The sequence below is a fragment of the Vanrija pseudolonga genome, chromosome 3 (genome assembly GCF_020906515.1).
Source record: "Vanrija pseudolonga chromosome 3, complete sequence".
Classification (NCBI taxonomy): Eukaryota; Fungi; Basidiomycota; class Tremellomycetes; order Trichosporonales; family Trichosporonaceae; genus Vanrija; species Vanrija pseudolonga.
In genome coordinates this window covers 3,792,925-3,808,837 of record NC_085851.1, presented here as the reverse complement: position 1 = coordinate 3,808,837, position 15,913 = coordinate 3,792,925, and the positions used below count along the sequence as shown (strand labels likewise).

General features: G+C 61.9%; 6 protein-coding genes across 7 annotated transcripts; 2 read left to right on the top strand and 4 right to left on the bottom strand.

The window, feature by feature from the left end:
- Positions 1-96: 96 nt before the first annotated feature.
- yesR (Unsaturated rhamnogalacturonyl hydrolase YesR) lies at positions 97-2,258 on the bottom strand. The gene is made up of 4 exons (XM_062771562.1): positions 1,848-2,258; positions 1,151-1,700; positions 717-1,094; positions 97-672 (listed from the first exon to the last, which is right to left on the bottom strand). The coding sequence occupies exons 1-4, from the start codon at positions 1,973-1,975 to the stop codon at positions 259-261; spliced, it is 1,470 nt and encodes a 489-aa protein (XP_062627546.1). The 5' UTR covers positions 1,976-2,258; the 3' UTR covers positions 97-258.
- An 857-nt stretch (positions 2,259-3,115) lies between these two features.
- Positions 3,116-5,602, top strand: TUB-B_1 (Tubulin beta chain). Of its 2 annotated transcripts, XM_062771560.1 has the most exons (14): positions 3,116-3,278; positions 3,334-3,342; positions 3,442-3,485; positions 3,570-3,585; positions 3,714-3,758; positions 3,826-4,011; positions 4,072-4,158; positions 4,217-4,516; positions 4,568-4,580; positions 4,656-4,906; positions 4,955-5,010; positions 5,047-5,204; positions 5,297-5,379; positions 5,430-5,602. In XM_062771560.1, exons 1-14 carry the CDS (start codon positions 3,251-3,253, stop codon positions 5,510-5,512), a joined length of 1,359 nt encoding a protein of 452 aa, XP_062627544.1. In that variant the 5' UTR covers positions 3,116-3,250; the 3' UTR covers positions 5,513-5,602. The 2 variants fall into 2 exon arrangements, with proteins under 2 accessions (XP_062627544.1, XP_062627545.1); XM_062771561.1 differs by having other exon boundaries at positions 3,826-4,158.
- Positions 5,603-5,955: 353 nt separating this feature from the next.
- On the bottom strand, positions 5,956-7,263 carry LOC62_03G005034 (uncharacterized protein; the record flags this gene model as incomplete). The annotated part of the gene is made up of 1 exon (XM_062771559.1): positions 5,956-7,263. The coding sequence occupies one exon, from the start codon at positions 7,261-7,263 to the stop codon at positions 5,956-5,958; it is 1,308 nt and encodes a 435-aa protein (XP_062627543.1).
- Positions 7,264-9,361: 2,098 nt separating this feature from the next.
- On the top strand, positions 9,362-10,775 carry SPCC16C4.22 (Putative transcription factor; the record flags this gene model as incomplete). The annotated part of the gene is made up of 5 exons (XM_062771558.1): positions 9,362-9,530; positions 9,616-9,779; positions 9,815-9,941; positions 10,095-10,477; positions 10,644-10,775. The coding sequence occupies exons 1-5, from the start codon at positions 9,407-9,409 to the stop codon at positions 10,773-10,775; spliced, it is 930 nt and encodes a 309-aa protein (XP_062627542.1). The 5' UTR covers positions 9,362-9,406.
- On the bottom strand, positions 10,270-12,794 carry SGF73 (SAGA-associated factor 73). The gene is made up of 5 exons (XM_062771557.1): positions 12,425-12,794; positions 12,168-12,287; positions 11,896-12,123; positions 10,644-11,825; positions 10,270-10,477 (listed from the first exon to the last, which is right to left on the bottom strand). The coding sequence occupies exons 1-4, from the start codon at positions 12,681-12,683 to the stop codon at positions 11,083-11,085; spliced, it is 1,350 nt and encodes a 449-aa protein (XP_062627541.1). The 5' UTR covers positions 12,684-12,794; the 3' UTR covers positions 10,270-10,477; positions 10,644-11,082.
- A 573-nt stretch (positions 12,795-13,367) lies between these two features.
- Kcnb2 (Potassium voltage-gated channel subfamily B member 2) lies at positions 13,368-15,140 on the bottom strand. The gene is made up of 2 exons (XM_062771556.1): positions 14,616-15,140; positions 13,368-14,574 (listed from the first exon to the last, which is right to left on the bottom strand). The coding sequence occupies exons 1-2, from the start codon at positions 15,122-15,124 to the stop codon at positions 13,395-13,397; spliced, it is 1,689 nt and encodes a 562-aa protein (XP_062627540.1). The 5' UTR covers positions 15,125-15,140; the 3' UTR covers positions 13,368-13,394.
- Between the last annotated feature and the right edge of the window lie 773 nt (positions 15,141-15,913).

Genomic DNA, 15,913 nt, shown 5'->3' with positions numbered 1-15,913 from the left:
CGACGCGCCGATCCGCCGATCATCGTGGACGTCGCCGGGTCCGAAGACACGCACATCCTGACCACCGACGCCCAGCAGCAGCATACGCCGTCATCATGTAAGCAATGCAAAGTACGGATTCTATAGACCGAGACTAAAGAGGGTAATTGTACGTGTACCAAGTCTACAAACGTCTAGTGTTCGAGCGCGAGCGGGACGCACCGCCGCGTCTCTGGCAAGAAGAGGAATAAATATACAAGTGAGTCTGTCGCCTGGCACTTAGGCAAGGACCCAGAACATCGAAGCGGCGACGGCAAGAACAGCGCCGACATGGACAGAAGCGCGGCCAGCGGCGTCGGTGAGCGGGTCCTTCTTGCTCCCCGTGTTGCCCGGCTTGCCCATCTTGTCCCAGTCCTTGTACGCGGCGTACGCAAGGATGACAAAGCTCTGAGCCTCGGGCGACTCGGTGCCCTCCACAGTGAACTTGAGCGGGTCGGTCACCTGCGTCACGTAGCCGGTCGAGTTGACATTGTGCGAGACGGCCTTGAGGAGGGTGAGCGAGAAGTTGACATAGGAGTTGGTGACCTTGAGCGTCGAGAAGCGGAGGCCGGCCGCAGCGAAGAGGGCAGACGCGGTCGAGTCCTCGAACGACGAGGCGTTGTTAATGTAGTTGCGGACCAGGCCGTTGGGGGTCTGGAGGTGTCAGTCGTGCACAAAAAGCAACCCACAACACTCACGACCAGCGCCTCGGACGCCTTGAAGATCTCGTCGGCCCACGCCGAGAGGTCGCTGACCTCCTGCTTCATGTCGTTGGCAAAGCTGCTGTGCTTGATCGTAGCAATGACACGGGCCATACCAGCCACAGCCCAGGCGTTGCCCGTGGCCCAGTATCCGGGGTCGATGGCCTCTTTTCCAAGGGCAATGTGCTGCCAGAGGTTGATCGACGAATTGCGGAGCACGGAACGGTACGTCGAGATCTGGTTGTACGCCGCGTCGAGGAGCGTCTTGTTGTTGTTCAGAGCACCGTAGTACGCAAGGAACGGAGGGACCATGTAGACGTTGTCGGCCCAGAGCGCGACCTCGTTGGTACGGTGCGAGATGGCGCCGTTAGGGGCCTGCGTAGCGGGTTAGTAACCGCGGCGATCATCACCCTCCCGACGCGAATGCTTACCCTCGGGACATGGTACAGCTGGTAGTTGAGCTCGCTGGTCGCCGAATCGCCGTAAGCCGAGTTGTTGACAACAGCATTGTTGGTCGACATGTTGGCCAACATGACGGCAATACCGAGACTAGCTGGGTCGCCCGCGGCGCCATCGGGCAGGAGGGGCGCGCCCAGCGGGAGTTGGGTGTTGTTGAGGAATGGAACGATGATAGGCGTGGAAGACGTCGCGGAAGGCTGTGCGCTGGCGGAAGACGTGGGGGTCTCGTCTTGGCGCTTGGCACGGTCGCGACGGGCGGGGGTACTGCTTTCTCCCTCTTGGGCTGGCAGCACAGGCGACGGCGAGGGGGGAAGGCCGCCGTGGGTGGCATTCAGAAGCCAGGCCACCTCCTGGGACTGGTTGAGCGGTTGAGGGCGCTGCAACAGGACCCAGTGGGCAATGTCGACAATGTCCGAGATGTTGGACGTGTCGGCGACGGGGAAGAGCGCATTCGGCGTGAAGACCGACAGCTGGGGGTACTTCCATTCGAGGATCGCCTGGGAGCGGGTTCCATTCTCCCAGCTGCGCGGGGGTGTCAGTTGCAGCTCGGTAGTGTCATAAGAGACAGCAGCATGCGGAGATAGCCACTCTGTCCCACGTTCACGTCACGGTTCCCGTCGGCTCCAACGCCGAAGCAGCGGTGGAGCCCACCACCGACTGACTACTCACCTGTAGTGGCTCATGTTGTTCATGAGCTTGAACACAACCTCGAGGCAGTCATCCGTGAGGTGGGTGACTGCGCCGAGGACGGCTGGCGCGGCGGCCAGCGCAGCAACAGCAACAGCAACGTTCTTCATGCTAGCGGGTCAAGCAAGTTGTTGTGACGTGAGCCGAAAAGCCGGCAGCGAGGAATTGGTCGGGTTTCGTTTGAATTAATTTCCAGAGCCGGTGGCCGTTCCTCGATAACCGTGTCGGCGTGGCTGTGGTGGGGATTTTAACAAGAACAGAGAAGAAGAGTAGTTAAGATACAAGATCGATGGTATGCACCGTGTTTAGTTTTCTGGTTGTGCAAGAGTGCCGAGAGAAGTGCTTGGTGCTGCTGCGGTGCGCCAAGAGATGAAACGCAGTGGTGTCGTCTACGTCGTCGTCGTCGCTCGTCGCTCGTTGCAAGGCAGGCAGGCAGGAAGGCATAGGGCCGGGGAGGTATTATGTCGTTAGTTGAGGCATGCGTGGGTAGTGGGGGGGGGTGGGGCAGCCTACAGGAGCCTGGGTACGTGAGAGATTTCAGTGCCAACTGTAAGCGCATATTGCACCCCTATTTTCAGGTCACATCTGCTAAACCTGGCAAAGGCGAGGCAGGGATGGTGGGGGGGCGGGGCGCTGGGCGTAAGAGGTGCAAGGTTACAATGGCGTGACAAGGACTACCAACAGTGATGCCGAGGTCAGTGCCGCCGGCTTTTGAGCGCTGTATTACTCTCTGGCGATGGACGAGAGCAAGCCACGCCGCCACGACCAAGCCAGGGGGGAGAGGGGGGGGACAAAGGCCTGCCTTCACACACTCTGCCCTGTTGTTGTTGCAGCTAAAAAGTTGAAGCAAAGCGCATCCCACGCGCATTTCGCACATTGCAACCGTCGCAGATCGTCCCTGCCCAGAAAAAGGACAGTCAGGGTGCAACCAACCAAGGCCGATGACGTCGTAGGGGAGGTATTAGGCGTGAGAAGCCACCGCTGCGCCTATTTGCCACGCGAGAGTCACGCCTTGCACGTGGCGTTACTCGAAAACAAATGAATTTACTCCCGCTCTTGGGTTGGAGTGCTACGGCATGGTACGTTGAGCGTGTTGCCTGAAGTAGGTCAAGGCGGAGTGAGTGGGCGTGTGGGCGGCGGCGTGCGCGGCGGGCAGCCGGCAGTGTGTGGTGCAACCCAGCGTGGGGGAGAGAGAGAGCAGCCGCGCGCGTCTCGAGTCTACCTACACTTACGCTCGCTCGCTCAGGCATCCACCGTCCAACACACCGATCCACCGAAACGCCATTGCGCTCTTTCCATCCTCTTATACCCAAACCTCCCCTCCTTCCCCCCCTCCTTGTCCACTTAATCTTACTCTAGCCCTACAGTAACCTGGGTTCAGCATCATGGGAAGGGAAATCGTCAGCGTCTCGGGTAAGTACTACCAACCACGGCCCCGCGACTTGTTTATTGAGCTAACATTCCACAGTCGGACAGGGTGAGCATCAATCAGCGCAAAGACACACGACTCGAGCCTAGCAAACAATGGGCCCACTTGGACGCGCTCGACACCATTGTCCTCGCTAACACGCAACAGCTGGTAACCAGATCGGTACCGCCTTCTGGGAGAACATCCTGCAGGTGGGTTGCAAGCAGCAGGCCGCCAGACCAAGCTGTCTGGCGCCAACGCGATGATTGAACGACCGTGCTGACGCCGGACCACAGGAGCATGGCCTTGACTGTGAGCATTGATTCTCGAGCACCGAGCACCGAGCCACAAGCCCCACGCGCGCTCGCTCGGTGCATTGGCCCTCGCTCCCTCGCTCTCGCTCTGTTACATTTCGTGCGTGCTCTGACACCACCCGCCAGACAACGGCAAGTACGTCGGCAACGACGCGCAGCAGCTGGACAAGGGTGAGTCGTGGCTGGCTGGCTGGCTACAGGCCGGCAGGTGGCGCACACCGCTAAAACGTTACGCCAGTCTCGGTCTACTTCAACGAGGCGGCCAACCAAAAGTACGTCCCGCGCTCGGTTCAGGTCGACCTCGAGCCCGGTGTCGTCGACCTCGTGCGCTCTGGCCCCCTCGCAAACCTCTACCGCCCCGACACTTTCGTTTACGGCCAGAGCGGTGCCGGTAACAACTGGGCCAAGGGCTACTACACTGAGGGTGGGTCCACGTCCGCGTCCGCGTGTCCCGCGTTACAGGAGTCGCTAACTGGTGACACAGGTGCCGAGCTTGTCGACCCCATCCTCGATGTCCTCCGCATGCAGGTCGAGAGCGCCGACTCGTTCCAGGGCTTCCAGCTCCTCCACTGTGGGTCAAAACGCGTGGTGTGGTGTTGGCGAAGCGGCATGACTGACGAGCTGCCCAGCCCTCGGTGGTGGTACTGGTTCGGGTCTCGGTGCCCTCCTCCTCAGCAAGATCCGTGAGGAGTACCCCGACCGTATGCTCGCGACTTTCTCGGTCTTCCCTTCGCCCAAGGTCTCGGAGACCGTTGTCGAGCCCTACAACGCCATCCTCTCGACCCACATCCTCGTGGAGAACTCGGACATTACCTGCTGCATTGACAACGAGGCTCTCTACCAGATCTGCGTCAACGACCTCAAGATGAAGGCTCCCGAGTACAAGGACCTCAACCAGCTCATTGCCAAGGTCATGACTGGCTTCACCTGTAAGTGTGGTCGTGCCCCGATTGTTGCAGGCGTGTGCTAACCACCCGCAGCCACCCTCCGCTTGTACGTTTAGCCGGGGTCAACGTGCCGCGCGCTGGCGCGTGCAGCAACATGAGCACACACTAACACGCCTTGCAGCCCTGGTGTCCTCAACTCGGACCTCCGCAAGCTCGCCGTCAACATGGTGCCCTTCCCCCGTCTCCACTTCTTCACCGCAGGTTACGCCCCTCTTGTCGCCTCGACCAGCCGTGCCTACACCGCTTCCAACGTCTCGGAGCTCACCGCCGCTCTCTTCCAGCGCCGCTCGCTCCTTGCCGCCATCGACCCCGCCCTCGGCAAGTACCTCACCGTCTCGGTTGCCTTCCGCGGCAAGCTCAGCATGCGCGACAGTGAGTCTGGCTGGGACTCAGACACGGGAGCCAGCTAACCCCACCCAGTCGAGAACTCGGTCTACGAGTTCCAGAGCAAGAACTCTGAGCACTTCGTCCCATGGGTACGCCGATCAGTGATCGAGTAGTGCTGACGACAGATTCCCAACGGTGCTCTTACCACCCTCTGCACTGTCCCCCCCATCGGTCAGGTCGCCTCGGCCACCCTTGTTGCGAACACTACTGCCATCTCAGAGGTCTTCAAGCGCTCGCACGTTCAGTTCCGTCAGCTCTTCAAGAGGAGAGCCTACACCCACTGGTACGTGTGCCACGCAGGGCTGAGAGGCAGATCTCAGATCTGGAGAGCCAGCCCTGTGGTGCCCCTATTGTACCTCCACTCACAACGCCCAGGTACACTGGCGAGGGTATGGACGAGATGGAGTTCACCGAGGCCGAATCAAACTTGGCCGACCTTTGCGAGGAGTACGACCAGTGTAAGTGGCGCGCCGCAAGGGGGCGGGACCCGTTTGCTCACATCCACCAGACGAGTCGGCTCAGCTCGACGAGGAGTACGAGGACGAGGCCGAGGAGGTCGCTCAGGAGTACGCTGAGGACTTCGCCGAGTAGTTGGAGCTGCTAATGACCCCTGGTAGTTAAAGTTTTTAAATCCCTTTTATGTGACAAAGAGATCTCCGTGTTCTCGATTGACTTCTTACAGTCTTACTCGCAGGTGGGGAGGGGTGGGGGCTAGGGAGGAGGCAAGTGAGGCGGAGGAGGGCTTGCTCTGTAAGTAGCCGTGCGTGGTCGGCTGTCCTTGTGGCGGGACTCGGACGCCAACCTGTCACCTACGCCACAGGCCAACGTGCCTGTGCCAACCACTTTGGACTCAACCCCCTCTCACCCACGATTGCACCAAAGCAGTCTCGATAATACTGATGATAGCATGACATCGCCGCGAGCATGGCACGCAAGGCGGAAAGTACAACTTGCAAAGCAAGATATTATAAACAGCAGCTAATCCCAAAACAGTGTCCTGATAGTGTCCAAGTAGGTGAGGTGTGGTGAGGTGGTTACGCCTTGCGGACGGTGCGGCGGACGTCCCACTTGATCGTGATGGCAGTGGCGAGGTACTTGTGGAACCTGGGGCGGGTCGACTTGTCGAGGCCGCCAAGACGCCAGAAGTAGTGGTTGTTGGCGTTGCGCTTGAGCTCGTAGTGGAGGATGGAGGCCTGCTTCTCGAGCTCAAACTCGACAAACTGGATGGCGAGCTTGGGGGCGCCCTCGGCCTTGAGGCCGCGGATCGACTCCTTGGCGAGAGCGATGCGGGCGCGCGCACGGCAAGCGGAGGGGAGGTAGTGGGTCTCGTCGGTGTCGTAGGCCGCGCTCCAGATGTGCGTCTTGATGCCGTGGAGCTTGACATACTCGACGCGCGAGATGTCGTGGAAGAGGTAGCGCGCCTCGGGGCGGTTGGTGAAGTGCTCCCACTCGAGTCCGGCGGCGTTCCACTCCTCCCACTTATCGGCGAGCTTGGCCTTGAGGTTGAGCGCCGCCTTGACCTTGTCGCAGGTAGAGGGGGGCTTGACTGGCACGCCCGACTCGGCCTGGACGCGGGCGAGCTCGGCGGCGCGGGCGGCCTTCTTGCGCAGGTGGTGGCGCTTCCTGGGTGACATGGGCTTCTTGGTGAGGACCTTGTCGACGGGGCGGGCAAGCGGGGCGGGGAGCGCGAGCTCGAGCTTGGACTTGTTGCGCTGGGTCGCGACGCGGCGGGCGGCGGCGGCGGCCTTCTCCTCGTCGGCGAGGCGGGTCTCGCGCTCCTCGATGGCGGCAGCAAAGGCGTCGAGGCTGGTCTGCGAGATGCCGACGACGCGGCGGCGGATCGGCGCGAAGCGCTTGGGCGCGACGAGGCCGAGGAAGCGGGCGAGCGGGAGGCGGACGACCAAGACGGCGAGGAAAGCAAGGGCGCGGAGGCAAGCGCCGACGTCGCGCACGAGGAAAGCAATGTCGCGCGGCGAGTTGGGCGTGGGGAGGAAGCGCGCGTAGGCCGGGAAGAAGGCGTACGCCGGGTCGGGGTTGAACGTGAGCGCGCGAGGCGTCTTGAGGCTGAGGCCGCGAGCGGCGTGGGCGATGAGCGCGAGAAGCGAGCAGTTGACAAAGTGCGCGAGCACGTTGAAGACGAAGACGAGGGGCGCGAGGCCGCGGCCGAGCTCGCACACGAGCGTGTAGAAGACGGCGAAGGGGAGCGGGCGGCGGATGTCAACAAGCGACGAGAGGTAGAGCGCGTTGATGGTGCGGGTGGCGCGGGGGGCCGGCGCGAGGACGATGGTGGTGGTCGACTCGGTGGTCGAGGGCGTGGTGGGGGTGGATACGGTGGTCGACATTGTTTTTTTGGTGTGGCTAAGTGGTAGTGGTTGTGGTTATGGTGTAGGCGTACAAGGTACGAGGTGCGGTGAGTGCAAGTGCTGGGATTAACGAGTGTGAAGCACTTGGCTTGGGGGATGGGGATGGGAAGACGAGACGGGGGGACGAGGATGCAGTGTGCAGCTGCTATATACATGCACGAGGGGGGTGGGGGTAGCAGCATGCAGCACGCAGCGTGCAGACGCAACGAGGCCACCAGGACGCTCCTGACGCAAGAGTTTGTGTGTTTGCAGCCAGCGTGTGTGCAGGTGCCATTTCCCCACCCCTTCTCGTCGTCCCAATCCGTCAGTCAGGCCAGGCGCGTCGCCACAAAAAGTCAGCCGTCGCCGCGCGCGCATTACCATTTTCGTTAGCGCGCGGCCCGCGCGCAATTCAGTCGACATTACCAGGGCAAGTCGTGCATTAGACGAGCGCGTGCAAGCTGCGCGGGTGGAGGGTGTCCACTGCCGGTTGCCCCCTGCTCACTTGCGTCATGCCATGTTCTTGCTGCACACAAACACGCTCTCGTCCATTTCGGGCGTGCCCTCGCCCCCGGCCCATGGCGTCCAGGGAGGGTGGGAGTGGATGCTTGCTTCCTTTTGCCGAGCCGATGCGTGTGTTTGGGGATGGATGCATGCTTGTCCGAGGGCGTCGTCGGGCTGCACGACGCGAGACGAGCGGTGGTCTTCAGGTGTCGGTCGGTCGACGCGTGACGTGCGCCGCTCATCTCGCGACGCAGGGTATTGACAAGTGGTTACATTACATGGCCTGCCCTGACTTCACCGCCGACGTTCAAGCAAGCACTGGCCGGGTGGGCAGGCTGCACCAGTGTCCGAGTCTATGCCTAACAACGTCATGAAACGACCGGCCGCCAGTCCAGTCGGCTGAAATGCCGACGAACGGCGTGTTGTATCTCTCAGCCTGGCGCTTCCCACCTCCTCTCCATCAGAATGCAATCTGCAATGTCGGCCATGCGCACACAGCACACATTTGCCGTCTTGTGCCCTCGCGGTCGTGACACAAGTGTACATAGTCTCAACCGTCCATGTCGGGCGGAAACGAGCGAACATGGTAACTAACTGGTACGTCTCCCACCCGGCACCTATGTTCCGGTTGTGCATGAATTCCTGTATCCTGTACAACCATTAAGCATGCGGATGTGCTCAAAGTGGCTGCTGCGTTCCGGTTCGGTCAGCCCTGGAAGTGTAATGTCGTGTTGAGGCGCAGTTTATTCCTCCTCGCCGAAAGCGGACAGAGAGATTTGGCTGGGGGCTCAACATCCGGTGTGAGCTGCCGCTGGACCAGGAAATGTCACCGCGATGTAGAATTGGCTCTTGGCGCAGTGCAAATGCGTTTGCACGACAAGCATACGCGCATCAGGCATCGATGTATCCTGCAGGACTGCAGCACGCCGTAACAAGCAACGAAGCAAAGGCGAAAGCCCATACCAATCACGCCACGCCATCTTCCTCTCCATCTCTCACCCGCATCCACATTTACGCCATCAGCGCCACCAGCGCCAAAAAGCTCGCCCCTCGAGGCCTCGCGGCCCCGGATATCCCAGGAACCCCCCAATCCAACCGATCCCACAATCCAACCGGAGCCCGCAATCCCACTGTTCCTGGAAGTGGATGCCAACACAGCACCCACGCTGGCGAGCAAACTCAGCGGCTTCAACGAGGATCGAACACTGTCCGCGCTGGTCGTATTTGCTCATTGCTATCACTTGCCCGGTCGACGTACGAGTGCGCCACCCCGTTTCCCCCGCTGAAGGCTTGGTGCTGGTGTGGTCGGGGGTTGCTTATGTCCGGTGAGGGGGGGGAGGGTAAGGGAAGGCAGTGCTGGTTATGCCTATGTAAAGCCTGGCGGCTACCATTCTACCACTTTATGCATCCCTGTCAACGCCAGTGCAGAGCACAAGCATCGCGTCCAGCTGCTTCCAACGACTTGCTTGTGGCAGCTGCAACGGGAGGCAGCGACGAGTGCCACACAACGTGGCTGCGCGGATTTGCTCCCGCCGTCGCGTCCGTCGCGTTCAACACACCGCCGCGGCGCGACTTCTTGAGTTTGGTTTGTCCACCATCATCATCTCCTTTGTCTCCACCCATACCCACACCCCACACCATGCAGGCCGAGTACGAAGACGACGGAAACCACCAGTACGCGGAGACGAGCTCGGCAGCGCACGCGCCCGCAGGGGAGGCGGAGCACTCTGCCGGCGAGGAGGATGACGGCGAGGGCGGTGAGCGTGAGTCGAGTTGTTGTGCGCGTCGTGGTCACCACGCGCCAGTCTTTCCCACCATCATCCATCAGTCCGCTCACCCGACCCGCAGGCCCGCAGAAGAAGAAGCGTATTATCAAGTCACGCCAGTCGCTTGCCGAGAAGAAGATTGGCACGACGCTCTTCCCCATCTCGCGCATCAAGAGAATCATCAAGGCGGACAAGGAGCTCGACATGATGAGCGCCGAGGCGACGTTCCTTGTCGCCGTGGCCACGGTGGGTTGGCTGAGCCCTACGGCACTAACCCCCAGGAATACTTTATCAAGCACTTCATGGAGGAGGGATACATGAAGGCGCGCCTTGAGAAGCGCAGGATCGTCAACTACAAGGACATGGCCAACGTCGTCGAGCGGTCCGAGGAGTTTGAGTTTTTGAAGGGTACGTCCACGTCCACTTGGCGTCCCCGCAGCGGCAAAGATGTTATCTTTGTATCAGAATCGCTCCGAACTACAGGAGGACAAATCTTCTCACTGAGCCGCTGCGGCGCGTCGCAAGACTGTTGCGCTCCCGGACGTCGCTGACACACCCCAGACGTCATCCCTTTGCCGATCACAATGTCCGAGGCGCTCGAGCTGCGCAAGAAGAAGCTTGCGCAGGCGGACGAGAGCGAGTCGTCGTCGTCGGAAGAGGACGAGCCGCCGCGCGCCGGCCCGTCAAAGGCCCGCAGGCAGTCGGAGCACGAGCGCACCAGCGACGCCGGGAGCGGCAGCGGCGCCGAGCGCAACGGGGTCACAGTCGCAGGGCACGGCGACCTGCCGCCGCTCGCGCTGTCGACCAACCCCCTCTTTCCCAACGCCATTGTCAAGCGCCCGTCCAACACGCACGCGCGTGCGGCGGTCCCGCAGCCCCCGAAGCAGGTCGCGGCGCCGCCCCCGCCCCCCACGCCGCGTGTGCACACGGGCAAGAACGCTCCGGTGAGTTTGTGCAACGACGAGCAGCAACAGCAGCGGCAAGGATGTAATACACGTATCAGAATCGCTCTGCAGTCGACTCTGGTCGACGAGGCGGACCAATCTTCTCACTGAGCCTCTGCTGCTGCTCTCGAGTCTCGTGCCGTGCCCAAGCTGACGCCTGCCACAGTCGACACCACACAGTCTCACCACCCGCGGCTCGGCACGCCGCAGCCTCAACCAGCAGGCACCAGAGCAGGCCGACCCATCACCATCGTCCAACCGTCGAGGCGCCGAGCCCATCGAGGTTGACGACGAGTAGCCCAGTAGCCCCCGTAGTAATGTTCATTAGCAGGCCATCGGCCACGGCCACAGCCAAGCCCACGGCCAAGCCCACGCCGCCCACGCCACCACTGTACCATGCAACCATGTAGTGTACGATATGCATGAGGCAACGAGTTGCCAATGGGGTATCATGGAATGAAAGTGGCCGCGGGGGGCGACAAATACAACTGTAAAGTGGGATGCGGCGGGGTGGTCGCAGGGGGTAGCCGGGCTGGGGCTGCGCCCCACCCGCTCGCCGCGTTATACAGATGGACAGTAGATGGCTACATGGGCAGCAGCTCTGCTCAGGCCGTGACGCCCTGGGTCGCCGGCGCGACGGGGGTGACGAGCGGCGGGACAATGGGGCCGGGCTTTGACGCGCCCGAGATGGAGCCGCGGCCCGTCTGCTGGGACGGGCGGGGGCGGGCGGCGAGCGCCTTGGTGAGGAGGTCGCCCATCGAGAACTGCTCGTACGACGTCGTCTGCCACGGCGACGCCGAGACGAAGAGGTTGTCGCTGAAGCTGCCGGTCGACGACGGGGCAGTGCGGAGCGGGGCAGCGGCCTTGGCGGAGGGCGTTGCCGCCTGGGCAGGAGGGCTGCCGCCAACGGACGGCGTCTTGTGCTCGCTGCCGATCGCGTACGATGCCGTGCGCACACGGTCGCCGCAGATACGGGTGGCGCGGATGAGCTCCTCCATCTCGCGGTGGCCGTCCTCGTCGAAGCGGAGGCCGTCGTCGCCGTCGAGCGCGAGGCGGCGCTTCTTTGCCGCGGCGGCCTTGCGGTCCGCCGCGCCGAGGGTCGAGCCGGCACCCGAGCCACCGCCGTTGGCCTTGGCGGCCTCCTTGTCCTTCTTGGGCACGGGCTCTTTGAAGTTGGGGTTGTGGGCACGCTGCCACTCGATAAAGAGCTCGTCGTAGGGACGAGTGCGGCCCTGGACGGCGCGCTTGGCGCCGACAGTATGCGTCTTGCAAGTGAGCGAACGCGAGCACGGGAGCCCCTTGTCGTTGATGACACCGCATTGGCGGTCGTAGTCGAGCGGGTTGGACGCTGCGGGGAGAGGGGGGGGGGGAGGGGAGAAGTGTGTCAGCGTCATTGTGGCTCGACACCCGCCACTCACCACGCTGGCGCTTGCGCTCCGCAATCGCCTCTCGCTCCTTCTCCTTTGCTGCGCGCTTCTTGAGTCGCTCGTGCTCCTTCTGCAGTTTTTTAATCTCGCTCTTTTTCATATGTTTAAGAGCGCTCAGGTCGAGCTCGTCGTCCGAGCCCACCATCTCACGTACGTCGGCGTGGAGCAAACGCTGCTTCTTCTTGGAGGGGCTCGCTTCTGGCGAGTCGGACGGAGAGACTGGCACTGTCAGTCGTCTGATCAACGTTACTGCTGCCACTCACCCTCGCTCGCGCGACGCTTCTTTCCACTAGGGTCATCGGTGCCCGCGCGCACGCGCTTGTCGGCCTTGAGCGTCTTCTTCACCGTGAGTGGCGCGCCGTCGAGGACGTGCGAGCAGATGCCTGTGGGGTTAGGGGGTTGGCACGGGAGGGGGTCACAACAATGCGGCGGGGATGCCGTGGCAATGGGACCCATCGCCACGGCCATTGTTGACTGATGGCACTGGCTGGCTGGTGTCGCCAGCCAGGCCGCCACTCACGCCTGTGGTCACCCGCAGCCCACTCGAGGACGTTGCGCCCGCAGCGGGTGCAGCGCACGACGCTGCGGCCGGGTTCGGCGACCTCGAGCGGCTGCGCGCCATACATGTGCATGTCGCGTTCGGGGAGGAAGTCGCCGGGCGGGCGCGGGTGGGCCGCGCCGGAGCCGGGCACATCCTGCGCGACGGGTGGCGGCGAGGTCGCAAACGAGAAGGCGGGGCGGGCGGGCGCGTCGTCGCGCGCTCGCAGCTTGAGCGCCATGGTGGGTGGCGAGTGCGTGCTGGCTAGGGAGCGAGCACGGATGCTGTCTCGAGCTGGATGGCCGAGCTGATGGCGAGTAAAAGAGAGTGGTGGAAGTGACTGGTAGTGGTGGTGGCTCGGACAAATGCGATCGACACTACGACAATGGCGCACTGGTAGGGTAGAGAAACAACAAGGAGAGAGTGGTGAGTGGTGGTCGCGGGGCGGTGCCAGGTGGGATGCGGGCTGTTGCCAGCTCGTTGCCGCTCCTGGTGTCGGTGCTGGCTACTGCTACTGCGAGTCCGAGCAGCTCTCGGCGGCGGCGGTGGTTGTGGTTGTCGAGAGGCGACTGCCTGCGGACGCGGGCCGGCGGTGGCGGCGGGCCAGAGGGAGGCTAGACTGGACGGACGTAGACGGCGGTGGCGGCGCAATCAACGGCGTTGATAAGGGGCATTACACATCATTGTTTTTTGGATCGGCGTCGTCGCTCTGGTGTCATCGTCGCCACTCTAACGCCTGTCGTCATGCATGCGGGGGGGCGTTGGGGGGGGGGGGGGGGAGGTGATGGAGGGGGGATGCATGGGCAGTGTGTGGCGCGTATGACTCATGGCGGCGTGCATGGCGGCGGTATACATGCATGCATGCTGCTGATCGCCATGCACCCACCACCACCAACCGATGCAGCCTGGATGCGATGCCATGCATGTCACTTCTCGGTCTATGTGGCTCTAATTATTGCAGTATATGGTCATCGTCGTCGTCCTCCCGAGCCTTGCCTTTGCCCTTGCCGCTGGGCGATTCACTGATCCCCTCCCTGATGGACAGCGCCTCGAGCAACTGAGCCATCATCTGCGCCTGGCGGTCAATCGTCTCCCCTTGCTTGTCGACAACCCGTCTCAGAGAGTCAATCTGTTCCAGAAGGACAAACTGGTTCTTTGCCAACTTGACGTTGGTGAGGCCCTTGTCGCGGGCCGGCTGAGGTGCGGTCGACGGGCCTGCCGGTAAGCCCTGGGCCAGTGGGTCCCACATCTTGGGCTGGGACAGCGACCCGCCACTGCCCTCCTTGACGTGGGGCTGCGGCAACGGTGATGATAACGCCGGTGCTGTGACTGGTAACAATGGCACGCTGTCGGCCTCCTCCACTGGTGTAAGGATGCCGCCCCGGCGCGGTGATGGTGGTGGCGAATCGGCTGGTGTCGGGGCTTGAGGAATGGTGTGCACCATGGCGTCGTAGACAATGGCAAAGTTGCGACCGAGCACGAACGACGGGAGCGCGATAAGCAGCAGACCAAACATGAGCAATGGAACAGACAGCAGTTTGCCAAGAGCGCTCTTGGGCACCACATCGCCGTACCCAGCCGTGCTCATCGTGACGAGCGCATACCACGCCGTCTGCGGGATCGAGTCGAACAGCGAGACGTCGCCGTCAGAGTCGACAAACGCGCCGAGGGTCGCGTCCCATGTGCCGCGCTCGGCAAAGTAAATGAGGGTCGAGAAGAGGACGAGGACCAGTAGGATAAAGTACGAGATAGCGATCAAGGCGTCCTTGGACCGCCGGACAGCAACGTACATGACCTCGATGGTCAAGAGCATCGAACTCTGGTACCTGAACGCACGGAAGACTCGAAGAAGTCGGAATGTCCTCAAGATGGAGAAGCGGAACAGGATCGACGTGTCCTGTTGCCGAATGACCTCGATGTAGTACGGCAGGATTGCCAGAAGGTCCAGGACGCCAAAGAAGGACGTCGCCCAGTTGTAGTACATTGTCCATGACGCCGAGTGAGCCAGCGAGCGCGCAATGTACTCGATCGTGAAGAGGAGGACGAGTGTCGTGTCGAGGCCAAACTGGGTCTTGACAGCGACCGGGTCGGTGTGAAACGCCGGCAGGGTGGATAACGTCGTCAAGATTGCACTGGCGAGGTCAGTTGACACTCTCCCGCCACCCCTCCTCACCTGAAGATGATCGCTCCCGTCACCAACACATGGACGTAGAACGCCTCCCGTCCACTGGCCGGCTCCTCGAGGAGGAGGTACAGCTTGCGCTTCCACCGACTGCGTATTGTCGCAGCAACGGAATAGTGGTCCTCTCCTGTCTCGTTGAAGCCGAGGATGCTTCCAAAGTTAGGCACGTGGACCTCTTCAGACGCAGGGCCGAGGTGGTCGAGGTCCTCGTTGAGGAAGTGGGATCTCGTGAACTCATGGTTGCCGCCCGAATGCAAGCGCGTCGAATTTGAGCTAGCGCGCCTGCGCGGCCGGGGGCGCTGATTGACGGGGCTCGAGTTGGCGCCAGGCGCTGCGAAGAGCAAGGCCGAGCTCGACGCGTTCGGGTGGAGTGTGAGCTTGCGCGATTTGGCCGATCCCGGAGCCTGCGCCTGCGGCGGCGGTGGCTGCACCGTGCCGGCCGACGTGAGCTCGTACTCTTCTGCCGGGAGCGAGGTGCTCGGCGGTGGGTAGGTCGCCATTGCACCGGGTGAGAAGGGGAAACGAACGAGAAGCAATACACAAAGTTGCCGAGACGGCGACAACACGACAACATTGTTGCCCAGGCAGGCACCGACGAGGCGGCGGGCCGATCGACGCATCGGGAGCTTACGTAACGCGGTTCATAGGCTTGGCACTGTGCGTGGCTGGCATTTATGCTGCTGAGCGAGCAGCAAGGACGCACAAGAATGCAGCGAAGAGGTGTGCATGCTTCTTGTTCAACGCAGAAGAGATAATGAGTGCTGGAGGGCAGTATTGACATGTCCTCCACTTTGCCATTGAGGCCTGTGCCCAAGGATGGGTCAACGGACGCCCCAGCGCCGCCTCAATGACTATTGTTGGCGCATACTTCTGCTATCGATGAGTCGCGACCTTCGTCACGTTTGTTTCTTTTCAGCGCTCGGCTTGCATCGTCAACCATGCACCATGCACCTCACCTCGAGGCCCCCCATCAGTATTCCAGTGCAAGTCATAACTCTGACGCTGGCGCCACACGCGTCGCCAGGCACGAAGCCACGTTGACCACGTGGATTATTCGCCGCTAACGCCGTAGGGTGGCAACCACACCAAGCGCCCCTGTGCGTTCATCCATCAGAAGTTGGACAACAAGTGAACGACGGCGACACACCCACAACCAGACAGTCTTGTACACCTCTTCCTCTCCATCTATCTCGCCACAAGCGGCTGTAATCGCATCGACCCCTTCGTCACTGGGCACCCGAACACGTCCACAGGCGAATTCGAGCGTTCTGGAGTCGACAGCAGCCCCA

Bases quoted from the DNA above. Each gene is read 5' to 3' on its own strand.
- yesR (XM_062771562.1), bottom strand. From the start codon at position 1,975: ATGAAGAACGTTGCTGTTGCTGTTGCTGCGCTGGCCGCCGCGCCAGCC. The intron at 1,095-1,150 runs GTAAGCATTCGC...CCCGCTACGCAG, and splicing joins AGCTGTACCATGTCCCGAGG to GCCCCTAACGGCGCCATCTC. The intron at 673-716 runs GTGAGTGTTGTG...TGACACCTCCAG, and splicing joins AGGCGTCCGAGGCGCTGGTC to ACCCCCAACGGCCTGGTCCG.
- SGF73 (XM_062771557.1), bottom strand. From the start codon at position 12,683: ATGGCGCTCAAGCTGCGAGCGCGCGACGACGCGCCCGCCCGCCCCGCC. The intron at 12,124-12,167 runs GTGAGTGGCAGC...TGACAGTGCCAG, and splicing joins GAAGCGTCGCGCGAGCGAGG to TCTCTCCGTCCGACTCGCCA. The intron at 11,826-11,895 runs GTGAGTGGCGGG...CTCTCCCCGCAG, and splicing joins GGAGCGCAAGCGCCAGCGTG to CGTCCAACCCGCTCGACTAC.
- TUB-B_1 (XM_062771561.1), top strand. From the start codon at position 3,251: ATGGGAAGGGAAATCGTCAGCGTCTCGG. The intron at 3,759-3,825 runs GTGAGTCGTGGC...ACGTTACGCCAG, and splicing joins CGCGCAGCAGCTGGACAAGG to TCTCGGTCTACTTCAACGAG. The intron at 5,011-5,046 runs GTACGCCGATCA...TGCTGACGACAG, and splicing joins CTGAGCACTTCGTCCCATGG to ATTCCCAACGGTGCTCTTAC.
- Kcnb2 (XM_062771556.1), bottom strand. From the start codon at position 15,124: ATGGCGACCTACCCACCGCCGAGCACCTCGCTCCCGGCAGAAGAGTAC. The intron at 14,575-14,615 runs GTGAGGAGGGGT...TGACCTCGCCAG, and splicing joins ACGGGAGCGATCATCTTCAG to TGCAATCTTGACGACGTTAT.